Source organism: Prunus avium, chromosome 5, assembly GCF_965620075.1.
Source record: "Prunus avium chromosome 5, drPruAviu1.hap1.1, whole genome shotgun sequence".
NCBI lineage: Eukaryota > Viridiplantae > Streptophyta > Magnoliopsida > Rosales > Rosaceae > Prunus > Prunus avium.
In genome coordinates, this window is record NC_142288.1 from 22,318,058 (window position 1) to 22,332,299 (window position 14,242).

The following is a 14,242-nucleotide window of genomic DNA, read 5'->3' on the forward strand; positions in this document are numbered from 1 at the left end:
GACAATAAATGAAAGAGTAAGGCTGGATATTTTATGCAAAAAAAATTCCCCAATTATTGGTTCGAATTAAGTATCAGATGACTATATGTACCAAACGTCTTATAGATCGATGTATTATGCTGCCAGAACGGGTGACTTTTTTTTTTTTGTAGGTGGAAAATTAAAAGCCAAGGTGGACATTGTGGTTGGATAGTGTTAATTAAATTGCTGCCAGATTATAATATCACAACTAAAAAAAGGCCTCAAAAGATACTGAGTGGTATGAGTCTCTTGCGCCTTTCTTAGGAACTGAAAACAGTACTTATTGTAATATTAGGGACTGTTATATATCAATGTCTTTTAAAGGAGTCCTCTATTGATAACATCCGTGCCTAATGCATTACCTAGGAACTGAAGGTATATAAGTCCCTCATGCCTTTAGACCCACTAAAGGAAACAAAGAAGTTGTAAATAAAAATAGGCCAACTTGCTATTGAGGCAATTTAACAAGAATCCTCATTTAGAAGCAACTCATAAATTAGCACTAGTACAAACAAATGGAGTGACTAAAGGAAACAAAGCATTGTTGTGCACATAAAAACTCAAACAGCCTCCCACGTAAAGCTAGCTAGCTCATTCGGCCCCAGTCAACTTGTTAATTTGTTGTGGGTTTTCAAGTTTTTGATACTTGAAAGTATCTACTTTGAGCCTGTTAGACAGCCCACATAACTTTGGGCCTTACCATAACTTTGGGCTTTTACCATATTTGTCAACTCTCTTTATTTCTATATCGTTCTTCTTCCTTCATTTACAAGTTCCATTTTCAAAGTATAAGCATAAAAGGGTAGTGATTTTCCCACTCCTTTTTTGTGCACTTACGCTCCCTTTTGTTTTTGAATAATTATAACTATAACAAAAAAGGGAGTGTAATCATCTCTCTATAATTATTTAAAAAGCTTATAAAATTTGAGGTTCCATTTTTGTCGTATAACTTACTAACTACGCTACTGTATGTTGAAAAATGAGAATAATATTTAGCGGATGAGAAAGCATTTATCCAGTCACCCTCATAAACTTTGAATTGTGTATTTATGTTGATACAATATACGCCACATATTATTCTTTAAATAGACATATCATCACTTGGATGAGTGTGTGGAATTTTATTTATATTACATTCAGTTTTTACATTAATTGGGAAGAAGTTGCAATTCACAAACTCACTGCATTGCATTGACCAACTAAAGCAGCCACCGCACCCACAAAAGCAGCATTCATATAAGTTGTAGGTTCAGAGTGAGAATAGTCTGATCTTGCATCCCTGAACTGGTCATTTACATCCGGACCCCCAACAACTGCACCCACATGAGTGTTAGGGTTTGGATTGGGAGATGAGAAATAGCTGGAGTAGCCACCATTGCAATCCACCTTGGTTGGGTGGACTTTCATTGAAGGGATGGATGAACCTCTATGGTGCAATTGTGTAGGGTATTTGGCACCAAAGCCCACCATGTATGACATGTTATTGGGATTTTTTCCTAGAATGTAGTCCACCTGAATATAAATGAATGACAAAGGTTGTCACAATTGTCACTTATCATAAGTTAATCATCGGGATCGATTTTCTCAAAAGATTAAGTTAAGTGTGATAGAATTCAGTGTAGCGATATCCAATCCAGTCTCCACTTTTGGTGATGGTCCTGGATTCAAATCTTAGTGATGATAATTTTTAATGAAAAATTTATGATGGAATGTTAATTACCTGAGTTTTTGCAAAGGCTCTGATTTGGGACGCAGAGAAAAAGGCAGAGCCACATTGGACTCCACCAATGCGAGCTGCAGTTAAGGTTTTGGAGTAGATGAAGAGCACCAGGGTAGAGCTTGTAACATACTGCAAATTACTACTATCTCTAGTAAACAGAAGTCCACCTGCAAACTTTAAGCTGATATACTTAGACAGAGTTCCTCACAAACAAAGTAATTAATTATCCAAATCAACCATTAATTAATCCATTAAAAATTTATTGATTCATTTGATCACTGGGAAATTAGATGCGCATGCATGCCTGGGGTTGTTCTAATCTGTACAGAGCTGCTCCCTGGCATCAGGGCACATACAAATGACTCAGCATCGGTCTTGAACTTAGCCAAATTCGTCTTTCCACGATGAAATTCCTGTGACAAAATCGAATTAGTTTACTTGTTAGATAAGTTTCAAGAAATAAAATAAAAGGGGCATAATTGTTGTTGTACATGGTGATACCTTGGCCAGTAATGTCTGAAGTCCAGGAAATTTGTTGTCCCAACTGAACTCATTCACTGCTTGGCTCCACCCTTGGTTTGTCAACACATAATTCAAGTACTTGATGTCTCCACTGGCCTTGTATAGCCAAGCCGCCGCCCATAACAACTCATCCTTATATAAAGTAATTCAGAAACCACATAAATTAAGCTTGAATTAAAACAATGAACTATTCGGATCGGACCATATTTCTTGATTACGCACATCTTTAATAGATATGAAACTCACTTGTTTACGTGCGTCCTTATAATCCATGTAGCATATTACTCTAGTGAACTATAATTGAAACTTGTAAAAACACTTATGTAGTTTCACTACTAAGTTTTTACCTGATAGCCGGAGTAAGAGCAGTAAAAGGGGCAATAGCCTTGGTAAGAAGCTCTGTGCTGGTCTGCCAAGTCAAACAGCTGCATAATAAACAGTTATTTCAGTAAGGTAAAATTCTAATATTTAATATATATATTCCCCTTCTATTTCTATTGAGGGATTCCTCAAATAATTTTATTTGAGAGACACTCTTTAGGGTCCCCTAAAAAAAAAATTCAACTATCTAAACCGTCTATAATACCAACTATCTAATTGAGTAATCAAATAATTTCGGATTTAAATGATTTTTTACAGAGATGATTTTTGAGGGAATATCTAAAAACTAGATAGTTCGGATCATTGAAATACTTGGTGGACCCTACAAGGGTGTCTCTCAAGTAAGTTATTTGAGGATCCTCAACTGAAGCTATATATAGCCTGGGGTTGGGAAGAGATGAAGTCAAATTACTGATTTGGAATGTCTCAAGAGGGTTGCAGAATATTTGGTATTTGCTTCTTTGAAGACAATGGAAGCGGAAGCAAGGGCAGCAGCAGCCTCAGCCGCTGGCTCAGAGCCTGGAGAAGAAGAAGTGATCTTGTAAAGTGTTCGTGGTGTATCCATGTCTTCAGGGCGCTCCCAGCACTGGTGATCCGCATTTCCATCTCCTACCTATATACATTTATTCAAACCAATAATTTATATTCATGAACTAGAAATTACCTAAAATATTTCAAAGTAATATCTACCAACAATATTAATATTATATCATTAAGGAACCTGGGTATAGAATGTGGTGGGTGAAGTGTGAGCTTTCAGTATGAAGTCTGTGCCCCAGCGGATTGCTTTTTGCAGATAGGCAAGCTGGTTTGAAGAAGATATCTGCTGCTGGTACTCCACAGCAGCCCAACTCAACAAGCTGACACTAAAGGCCATTGGCCACCCAAATTTGACGTTGTCACCTGCGTCATAGTATCCTCCCACCAAATTCACCTGCATGTCATAACCACACCCTAACGTAAATATCATCTTATGAGTATTGTTCTCTTATCAGACTTATGTTGCATCATGTTCATTTAATTATGTTGTCACAATCGAACGATTAGAAAAAATTAAAAATGATAATGCCTTCAAGCTAAGTAGTAATTAGAAACATAAATCTCATACGTTCTCAGGAGTGCCGTCGGAGCACGCAGAGTCTCCTCTCCAGGTCACTCGCTGGTTGGTGGGCAACTTCCCCGAACGTTGGCCTTCAAAGAATAATATGGCTTTGCCAAGGGCATCTCCGTAGTCATAATTAGCAGCTAGGGGGGAGGACAACCCTTCAATCTCATCCTCCATTGCTAACGCTAGCCCATCCATGTTAACCAACACACACCACAAGACCAAAACCCACACAAATACTAGCTTCATTTTGGAACTTGCTTATGACAATGCACTCGAGCTTCTTGGAATTTTTGCTTCCATGCGTATGTTTCTGGGAATTTATATAGAAGCCAGGGGTTGTGAATGAATGTCATTAATAATCAACTGTCAACTCATTATCAAATCGGTTACAAATTCTATATTATTTTATGCACATTGCATTATGGGGAATAAGAAAAATTTGGCATGAAGGTGACGCTATAACTTAGGAAATGAAGAGCATGCAAATTATCTATGTCACTAAGGCATGCTACCCACTCCTCAACGTCATTAGCTTCAATCATTCTGCTCAAATATTCTTATCTTGTTTTTATTTTCCATCATTAAGCTTAGGTCCTCCCAAATTCTAATCACCCCACCAATGTAAATTTTTCCTACCCAAAAACAAAAACAAAATAATAAAAACTTTGAAAGATTAGGAAATGTGACAGGACTGTATATATATATATATATAATCAAGTTAGTGTGTTCCTTTTACGTGTACCCTTCTCTCTCTTCACCCATACCTATTTGGAGTGGCAAAGCCAATTAGGTAACTTAGGTAAAGCCGAAGAAAGAGTAGGAAAATGGCACGCTTAAAATTTTGATATAAAAGCATCACATCAAAGAAGGGCTTTTTGGGGGAGGGAATTCTTACTATTTTGGTAGGTAGGCAAGCAAGGCAAGTATGCTATATATAACGACAAATTATGATATTTCTTTTTTCGAATACAAACAATGTCCTTGTACACGCATCCATTTTTGCCATCAATCCAAGATGGGGGCCTCCAGACAAAGATAAACGCTACCAAGAGAAGCAAGAATTCATTTATATATATATATAGTAACAAATATGTAACTTGTAGTATATTTGGAAGCGAAAGCTCATGTGATCTTGGATTGTGTATTAATAAACCATATAGTTGACAGTATCCTAAGTTCCTAAACTACTTGTCAATTCAGTACCACTATTTATATATTAATTTCACAAGTTTTCAATGATACAGTGGTCATGTGTACACTAATTGGCTTTTTTTTCTTTCCTTCTAACAAACCGATATTCTAAACTATTTCTAACTTATAGGAAGGGATTCGAATTTGGGTGCAAGGTAGCGAACACACTATCATGACCAACTGACATAATCCACTAATTGGCCTTTTGGCTTTGTGATTCCTTTATTTTTTTTTGGGCAGCTTGTTTAGAGGGAGCCGAGCAGGGTATGGTAATTGTGAACACTTTGAGTAGGATATTACTTGCCTCCTTCTATAGAAGAGAAACTCCTCTTTTTGGCAAACCACAGTTTGACACATGTACAAAAATAATTCATCAAAAACACATAAAGAAAAACTTCTACAGACGTCATACTGCCATTAATAGGAATGTAGGAGTTCTTACTTACATACTGACTTATATACACGACAGTATGTTGAATATGAAAATTTTAAATTAAAAAAAACTTAAACGTAACTCTTCCAAACCCAAATATAAACAGCCATGATGATATAGGAAAATGAGGAATTCATCTGTCTCATATACTTTAATTGGCGACTATCACATGCATGGTATCGTAAGATCAAATATGAATGATGGTTACTCAAGTAAGAAAAACATTCTTGGGAATATGCAAAATGTACAGATCAAAAAGATTTATTATAAATGTATTAGGCTAGGTCTTACTTGGGAAGAATGATTGGAACGGTTCTGTGGATAAATGGTAGTCGTGGTTTTAGACTTAGACCATTGGCACTTTTGCAGTTCTTACTCACCATCATCACGTATGGATTGGTAGCTAAAACATGAACCATATGGGCTAAAGAGGAAAAAGAAAGCACAAGTGTAAAATAGCCTTTATAATAAATCTGGAACTGTTTCATTTCAGTACTCTGTACATGAAAGATGTCCTAAATCTAACCTACCCGAAAGAAATGATTGAGATATACCGCTTTTCCTTGCGTTTCTAACCCTACAAACATATGAATACATGAGTACAACATGGCCTAAACAAATCTAAGCTTCTGGCGAACTTTATAGCAAGTGTGGAATATTATATATGTCCATTCTGCAAGTACACACTTCTCATTTTAGATGCAGCGCCAAGAATAAGATAGCTTCTCATCAGCATAGTTAAAACTGCACTGCTGTGAGAACTTTGAAGTAATTGTGAGAAGAATGACGTCAAGGCAGATCAATATTTTCATTGGTCAGATTTAAACCTTTGATGTTCATTGAGACAACTGACGTTGAAAATATGCAGTGATCAAAAGACGTCAAACTTGAGCTTTCATGGAAAAAATCCCTCAATCTTGTCCAATTCCATCGAACTTGAGCTCACAACAGGAAAGTTCCCAACTCATGGCCATGCCTCGTAAGAAGTACTTTCCGTTCACCAACCCATTCTAGTCGATAGGAGAGGTCAAGATTATGAATCAACAGTTTCAAATTGTCTGCCTGACTCAGACCCTTTGTGCCTTCCTACCACCCAAAAGAAAAAGGAAGGATAAACAAGCAGTTGTGGAGAAGGAATATTTTGAGTGTTCCACATGGTCAAACAGAACTAGATAGATGCCTCTAGAGAGATAGAGACCATATAAATGAGAGAAGGAACATTGAGTTTAACAAAAAAAATGAAACACAATGCAGAAACATCATTTACAAACATCTGCCTTGAAGAGATACCTGAATATTGATTTGCCTATCGTGTCCCATAATGCTTGCCATTATGCTTGACCTAGAAGAATTAGGTGAGAATCCCTCCCAAGGAGGAACGAAGATCAATTTTGTGCACTGGACAGGAACTAAGTTTCGACTTAGTTTCTCCCAAAATACAGATCCCAGTGACCACCATCTGATCATCAATCCATGCTCAGAGAAAGCAACCAGCCCCTGCAATTGGATATGTTATGATAGTAGACAGCACACTTGAACAAATTCATTCCTTGTGTATTGATATTCCAAACGGTTTTAAATGGCTCCAACCAATGCAATACATTATCATTAGCAAAAGTTTCAGACTTGACTTAAAACCTGTCTGTCACAGCTTTTGGAAGGGCTAAAAGCATTTTCAAATAACCAAAACACCGTTTGGCAGAAAAATTTAAAATTTTATGGATTATAAAAGCACTTGGATCTTTTTTTTTATTTTATATATATATAAATGTGGTGTGCTTCCTACTAAAGCATGCCCAAACAGCCCCTTAATGAAAGCAGATTAAAATTTGATTGACCAAAGTGAAAATGCTAACGATCTTTTGAAATCATAATTTAAAATATTCAATGACATAAAATAAAGAATAAAGGTTGGTCATGACCTAAGGAGTCAGTGCACTGTTCGAAGTACAGAGAATGTTAATTAAGGGTAATATTCTCCTGCCATATAGTCTACCAAACTGTTAATAAGATCTTTGATTAATTGGAATCATGTCCGAATGTGTAGTCTTGGTTGACAGTCTGGCGACATAGCATTACTTTGTCAGTGAATGAAATGTACCTCTCCATCAGGGGAAAAACTCAAAGCTGAAATTGCAGTAACTAGCATCATTTCTGAACTGGCTGCAAGTAAATTTGGAAGTCCAGGAGGTCCACTTGCATCCAAAACTTTTATCTTCATAACACTACATTGAAAAAACAATGCACAAAAGTGGAGTTAGCCAGCACAGAGTCAAGAAGCAAAGATATCAAGCGATAAGTACAAATCTCCGAATAAGTTCAAATTTTTGTTAAATATAGCTATTACTCTACCAGATATCCCAAACGACCTAACCCCGACTGCCAAAACTAACAAGAATGTCACCCTTTCCTTTAGGTTTTCTCTTAACTGTATTATTCTATCTTTGAATACCTTTGCATGTCATAGACCCGAATGGTAGCATTGTTTCTCTCTCCAATGACATCCCCAACAGCCAATCTGGTCCATGTATCATTCAGGGCTACCATGGGGAATGCACGTACAACTTCCTTTAATGCAGTCATTGAACTCTGAAAGCAAGTTTTACGCATGACTGAGTTGCTGGGATCCACAGTTTGTAAAATGAAGTCAATTACCTGCAAGTCTGTCCAACTGTCATATAAAAATGACAAAATGAAGCATAAAAGCCTGAGAATTAAACTAACTAAAATAGAAAGACAGAGCCACCTTATCCCAATATCTGCAGTTAATACAGATCCCTTCACCCCCTCTTCCCATTTCTTACGAGTTATATAATACCCAACTACATAAAAAAGAAATCGAGCTTCCAAAAGAAGGTTTGTTCATAAGACAACTAAACACCATTTTTATATGCATGATGAGATATGAGACCTGTTATTGCCAATGACTAAATATTGTAAAGTTAGTTATTCGAAGGCCATAAAAAGCAGAATATGAACTTCTTTATTCAACACATTTGATTACATTAACTAAAGTTAACCTATATAAGTGGGAATAAACAGGAATTGGACCATGATGGTTTTAAGCATCTAGAAAAGGGAAAAGGATGAGCCGCCCCTATAAAACATGATAATTTTTAAATTAAAAATATATATATAAAAATCCAATTATCTACGACTCGGCATACATGGATGGTGTGATCCAAGTGTCCTTAGTGCTCAATTAGGAATTTTCTATTATTTTCCTGCAGTTAAGACTTTTAGAATTGCTCTTGAAATTGGAGATGGACTGTCTCGTCCATTAATAATTAGCAGTACAAACCTTATCAAGGTATTGAGCCAAGTATCTTGGAGAACTGCGCACAACCCTGATCAGAGTCATAAGAGATACTAGATGAACGGGTGAATCAGATGCAGTAGACCAGATTTGGCTTTCCATAACAGTTAAAAACCCTGGGACATCAGCCACAGCTAAACTTGGAAGAAGAACACCAACCAATATCTCCCGAAGGCCAACCGGTACAGCTAAACTTTGTGCAGCCGAGTTGGCAGATGGACCACTTACACACTCTATCTGGAAAAATATATCCCCAATCAGACGAGGTATTTCAGAACTGATGCATTGTTTCCACGTACTCTCCATACCTTCAGCAAGGAGCTCTGCTGCAGTTGAACTATATTTCTCATTCATGGCCATAACCAGCTTCATTAATGGATGCACAACAAGCATTGCAAGACATGGCTTTACAAGACTTGGGTACCAATTAGCCAAAGCTGCTGCAACAATAATATGAGATGTCATCGCGTCTTGGCTTGTCCCCCCGACACAAGAAATCCAGTCTTGCATCTCAAATGATTGTAGCCATGCAAGAATATTAAATTCTTCAACCTTAGAAATCCTTTGTGTTTCTGGCAGCTGGTCAGAATGCAATCTGTTAGCAGAAGTTTCTTCTATGTTTGAATTTACATGTTCATTTTCTCCAAGTCCACTTGGAGGGCTCAGATTTGTGCGACCACTTGCTTTTTTATTACATAGTGGAAGTGGAATCGCCCGTGAAGCAGCACAGTGGAATAGAGAGCGTGCGGCCATACGTACATGTTCGCTTTCATCTTGCCAGAAACTCACCAAAAGCTGTAAAATAGAGTATGCATATAAGGTTAACCAAAAACATGATAGGTTTAAATTGTCAATCCCATATCCTACAATTCAAGTCCTGAAGTGAATATTGATGTTATCACCAAGTTGCTGAATAATGAAACAAGAAAGTTTATCAAACAGATGCAGAATGTTCATAAACCATACTTACAAGTTACAACCATTAAGAATGTTGCTGCTCTTTTAAAGAAAAATCAAAAGGTGATGAACTTTACAGCAGAAATTTTTGTAAATATCTGGGGCTGGAACTGATAATTCCAAAGTTTGAAAAAATTTCCCATCTTCTCACCAATTAAACAGATATCATGTGTACACTTAGTGATTTAATCTCTCCACTTCCTTATTAATGTTTTCATCTAAAACTTAAATGTCAATAGTAGTTTGAAAGTAACTGACTGCTCTCTACCCCTTTGTAAAACAACCAGGTGAGAAAAGAATTCTAAGCACAAAAACTAGCCCAATATTTAATATTAGAAATAGACATCAGTAACCAGCAGCTTATCGACTATTTATAACTGCTATACCCTTATGTGGTGAGTCTCGTCAACTACATGATTTACACTGACCCATTTTTTAGACATAATAGAGAGTAGGTAATATTTCTGAATTATGGAGATCAATTATCAAGTAAAAAGGGTACTTTACTCCTAAGATCTCTCTAAACTGAAATTTCTTTCTTGGAAAATAATTAAAGAGGGGTTGTCTTCAAGCAAAAGTAGTTCAAATAAGTTTAGAAGCAATCTCCTTTGCCCTAACAATGGGAGAGGAAAATAAAATATAAGCATTTGAGTTAAGAACAATCAAAATCATCAGCACAAGATTCAACCTGAAGTAAGGGTGGCTTTATATCTGGAATTTTGTCTGCAAAGTTCCTAGTATAAAATGCCGCTAAAGCACTGCCAAAAGAAAACATCAGACAAGAAAAATGCAATGACTTTGAGTGAACATTAGAAACAAAATCAAATAAAATAAAAATGAAAAGGACCATTACACTTCATATGCAGTAGATATAGTTTTGAGATCACCTGCTGGCATTGGAACTGGTGTGTGACAGGCTAATCATGCGTTGGGCAAGAGACACCATTGTGAGTGACCTCATTGCGCAAAACTCTGATGACATTCTCCAAAGCTGAAATATTGTTTTCAATTTCTCAGGAAAATTTAAAAGAAGCCAAACAAGAAGACATGTCTCAACAATTAGTGCCATTCTTCAAACGTACCTCAAGAGTTGCACTCAAATTAGGAAATGTCAATGTCAAAGACCCTTTGTCGCCTTGAAAACCAGAAGCTACAATAAAGCTCTCGGGTCTCTTCAGCTTCATGTCAGTTATAAGCAACTTATCAAGCTCGGGATCTACATTCCACAAGTGTAAAAATGCCAAGCTAAATCGAAGTAAACATTCTTCAAGCATCTTAATCCATTCAATCTCTTCAACAATAGCATTCGAGGTCCTATGCACACCAGGTCCATTACCTAAAGGCTTGTGGTAGGGACTTGATGTCTCAGATCCCTGTCCCTTCACACTGTTATCCTGTTTGTTATCACTGCCACTTGCTATCAGGTCATCCTTCTGATAAGGAAACACTAATGATGCAAGGTCAAAACTCAGAGCAGAAATTCCAGGGAAAGGGCAATAGGACTTGATTGGATGCTTGTTGCTTTGAAGGGTCGCCGCAGGGGCTGGAAATAGTTTTTCAGAATCACCTTTACTAATTCTGGAAGTATTGGACTCAACCATAGTACCAGGCACCAAATTTGTTGAAGTGCCCAATTTTTCTGAATTATTCAGATGAGAGTGAGTAGAGATCCCATCTTCAATTACTGGAAGAAGTAATGAGGAAACTGAGGTATTCCCATTCAAAACACTTCCAGAAATGGAATTCATGCTGATGCCTTTACAGAAATGGTCAAACATTGAATGAGATGGTGTTCCTCGAAGGACTCGCTCTCGAGCACCTGTCTTTACATCCCAAATGTACAAAATATCAATGGCATCAGATGTTCCTGAATGGTTTCGGCACAAGCACGCAATATAACCTCTTCCACCATCCCATACAACTTTTGCAGGATAGCTGGGATGCCCAGGAAAAATTCTCTCTACTCGCAAAGTCTCAAGAGAAGCTAGTGCAACACATGAGTCCTCCCCAACTGAGAGAAAACAATCACTCCAAGGATGGTAGGTATGAGCTGGGGGAAGAATTATTTGGCGCACTGGGCCCACATGTTGGTGCATTACAGTGATCAGATTTCCAGTGTCAAGATCCCATATGCGAACTGTGCAATCCATGCTTCCAGACACCAAAACCTGATTGAAACTCCACCCTTTGGCAATACCCACCATCCTATGTGCTGCCAAACAGAGAACAGCACCTATGTGCCCTAAAAAGAACTGTCTAGATATTTGCGGCTTCACCTCATGATGTGAGCTCCCACCAAGAGAAGATAGGCCCTCAAACAAATCAAAACGAACAATCTCTATTTCTCCAGTAAAGAAGCCATACACAACAGCATAAGGAGCAAAGAATGTTTCAGAAATAACCATGGAAGAAGACACAGCCCCTCTCTTATTAACTAAACCAAGATTTTCATTATCATAACCATTTACACTTCCTGAGCTTGAAACAAAAGATTTTGAAGATGTTAGTTTAGTCTCCATATCACCTGGGCACTCAGATTCATTACTTGAGGTAGAATTTGCAGTCCAGTCGAGCAAAGAACAGCCTAAACCATGCAATTTAAACCTTAGGCACAAATTCCCATGGTCATCATGTTTCCAACATGTAGACCAGATTGTTACACGGGGTTTCCACTGTAAAGGTTCTTCAGCATCAAAGCAAAGTGATTCAATGCGAAGAATATAATGGCCCATTTGAATGAAACTAATTGATAGTCTCACATCAAGCGGATGAACGTCGGCAGGGATCTCACAGAGAGACTCATACTTAAACATACCTTTAGAATAAGATATCGAGTAAACAAGTGAAAGACCTTTGTTATTCCAAACAGCAAAGTTTCTTGAAAAAATTTCATCAGATTCTTGGGTATTTGGTAAATTCCCAACATTTTCAATTTCAATAAACAATCCACCCACCATATGTGATTGAGTAGAATTACTATTTTCACAAAGGAGATTGTCCACAAAAGAAACCTCTCCTATTGTATTGCCACTAGGCAATTGTCTAAATATGCAGCGACTTTTTAACACAAAAGCGATAACATTCCCACAAGTTGCAATTGACATTACATTTCCTCCCTCACTTAACCCCTCTACACAAACAGTCATTTCCAACTGAGAACTTGGATGCAAACCAGTGCCACCCTCCTTATCTTGGTGTGGGTCCTTTGATATTGAAACCAACTGTAGCCTACCAAATGAATCTGCCATAACTACAGCATGCTTCTCCTGATCCTCAGTTAATGAAACTACATCCATAAACTTCAATGAACCAATAGACAAGTTTCCATGAAAAACAGTTTGGACAATGCTAAGCGTATAGGAGTCAACAATAACCACAGTGCATTTGGGGGGTTTCTTATGCTGAGACTCTCTATCCCCCAACACCTCCCCCGCTTCACTTGATTCAACGGAATGATGGTCGAACAAATGCACACTATCAACAAAACAGCATGCAATACATACATACCGTGGATTTGAAGGCAATGTCCTAACCATGGACGGACTGCCAACCCAAGGCGGCAACTTCCTTCTGCGCCGGCAATGCCCGCTGCTTCTGCTCCACACACACAACATGCCATCAGCACACGCACTGATTAACGCGCCATGACTATGGGGACTAGAGCTCACCTCACCATCACCATCACCTAAAGCGTCTCTTCCTTCACTCCCCGAAACCACAAGTGGATCACAAATGCCAAGGTCGGCTATGGGCGCAGCATGGCCACACAACATAGCCATTGGTACAATCTCCTGCTCCAAACAAGAATTATCAACACAAAACTGCTCAACGATCAACACCATACTTGGAGACAATTATACAAATTACAGAAGTCAACTAAGAAACTCTTGTTAATCAAATTAAACTAAGTAAACAAGTAAGGGAGATCACATTCGCAACGAAATTCAAGAACAAATAACAGACAGGTGGTGGGCGAGTGAAAGTACCAAGTTGGAATCGGAAGAATGGAGGTTCCACCAGATGATGGAGCCATCGGATCCGCCGGTGTAGAGCGTCGGGGGGTGGCTGAGCGCTGCAGCAGCGGTGACTCGGTGAGAGGGAGGCGTGCCTGACCATATGCACGCGACGGATCGGCACTTCATGACTCAGTGAGTCGCAGTGAGTCAGATCACATTCCAAACGTTAAGTCGTTTGCGAGAGGTGGGGTTGGGGGTGGCTCATCGTGGCTGAGTAAGCCGAGTAGAGAGACGTCAGAAGTGTGGCTCACTTTAATCACGGGCACTCTGCCTGCCTTTCTCCTAGGATCATCAGTAGAAAAAAGAAACGACATGTCGTGCAGAATGATTAATCAAGTCAAGTACTGCACTGCACCTGCACCTGCACCTGCTTTTGTTGGGAGTTGGGATACATTCGTTCATGGTTTCAAATCCAGTTTATTTATCATGATGGAAAGTTGTTATTTTAAAAATGGAATGTGTCATCAAGTAGGCTACAAAATGATATCCAGCTTAACTAGTTTTGCTACGATCAGTCGTGCGGGCGCATTCACATCTATAGTCAGAGAAGATGCACCCGCATACATCCATGATCATA

The 14,242-nt window shown here is 38.3% G+C and overlaps 2 protein-coding genes across 5 annotated transcripts; both read right to left on the bottom strand.

Annotated features, from left to right (window-relative positions):
• Nucleotides 1–1,043: 1,043 nt before the first annotated feature.
• On the bottom strand, nucleotides 1,044–4,269 carry LOC110762469 (endoglucanase-like). Its single transcript, XM_021965113.2, has 8 exons — nucleotides 3,753–4,269; nucleotides 3,366–3,578; nucleotides 3,057–3,257; nucleotides 2,611–2,688; nucleotides 2,243–2,395; nucleotides 2,046–2,154; nucleotides 1,742–1,908; nucleotides 1,044–1,533 (listed from the first exon to the last, which is right to left on the bottom strand). Exons 1-8 carry the CDS (start codon nucleotides 3,996–3,998, stop codon nucleotides 1,192–1,194), a joined length of 1,509 nt encoding a protein of 502 aa, XP_021820805.2. The 5' UTR covers nucleotides 3,999–4,269; the 3' UTR covers nucleotides 1,044–1,191.
• A 1,554-nt stretch (nucleotides 4,270–5,823) lies between these two features.
• On the bottom strand, nucleotides 5,824–14,037 carry LOC110762467 (Transducin/WD40 repeat-like superfamily protein). 4 transcript variants are annotated; one of them, XR_015835961.1, is made up of 10 exons: nucleotides 13,636–14,037; nucleotides 10,732–13,440; nucleotides 10,537–10,640; nucleotides 10,338–10,407; nucleotides 9,001–9,487; nucleotides 8,678–8,929; nucleotides 7,829–8,031; nucleotides 7,478–7,601; nucleotides 6,667–6,873; nucleotides 5,824–6,462 (listed from the first exon to the last, which is right to left on the bottom strand). XR_015835961.1 is itself a non-coding variant. In XM_088253389.1 (10 exons), exons 2-10 carry the CDS (start codon nucleotides 13,329–13,331, stop codon nucleotides 6,319–6,321), a joined length of 4,188 nt encoding a protein of 1,395 aa, XP_088109515.1. In that variant the 5' UTR covers nucleotides 13,332–13,440; nucleotides 13,636–13,776; the 3' UTR covers nucleotides 5,824–6,318. The 4 variants fall into 4 exon arrangements, 3 of the variants coding, with proteins under 3 accessions (XP_088109515.1, XP_021820802.1, XP_021820804.1); XM_088253389.1 differs by having other exon boundaries at nucleotides 8,678–9,487; nucleotides 10,732–13,243; nucleotides 13,318–13,440; nucleotides 13,636–13,776; XM_021965110.2 differs by having other exon boundaries at nucleotides 8,678–9,487; nucleotides 13,636–14,020.
• Between the last annotated feature and the right edge of the window lie 205 nt (nucleotides 14,038–14,242).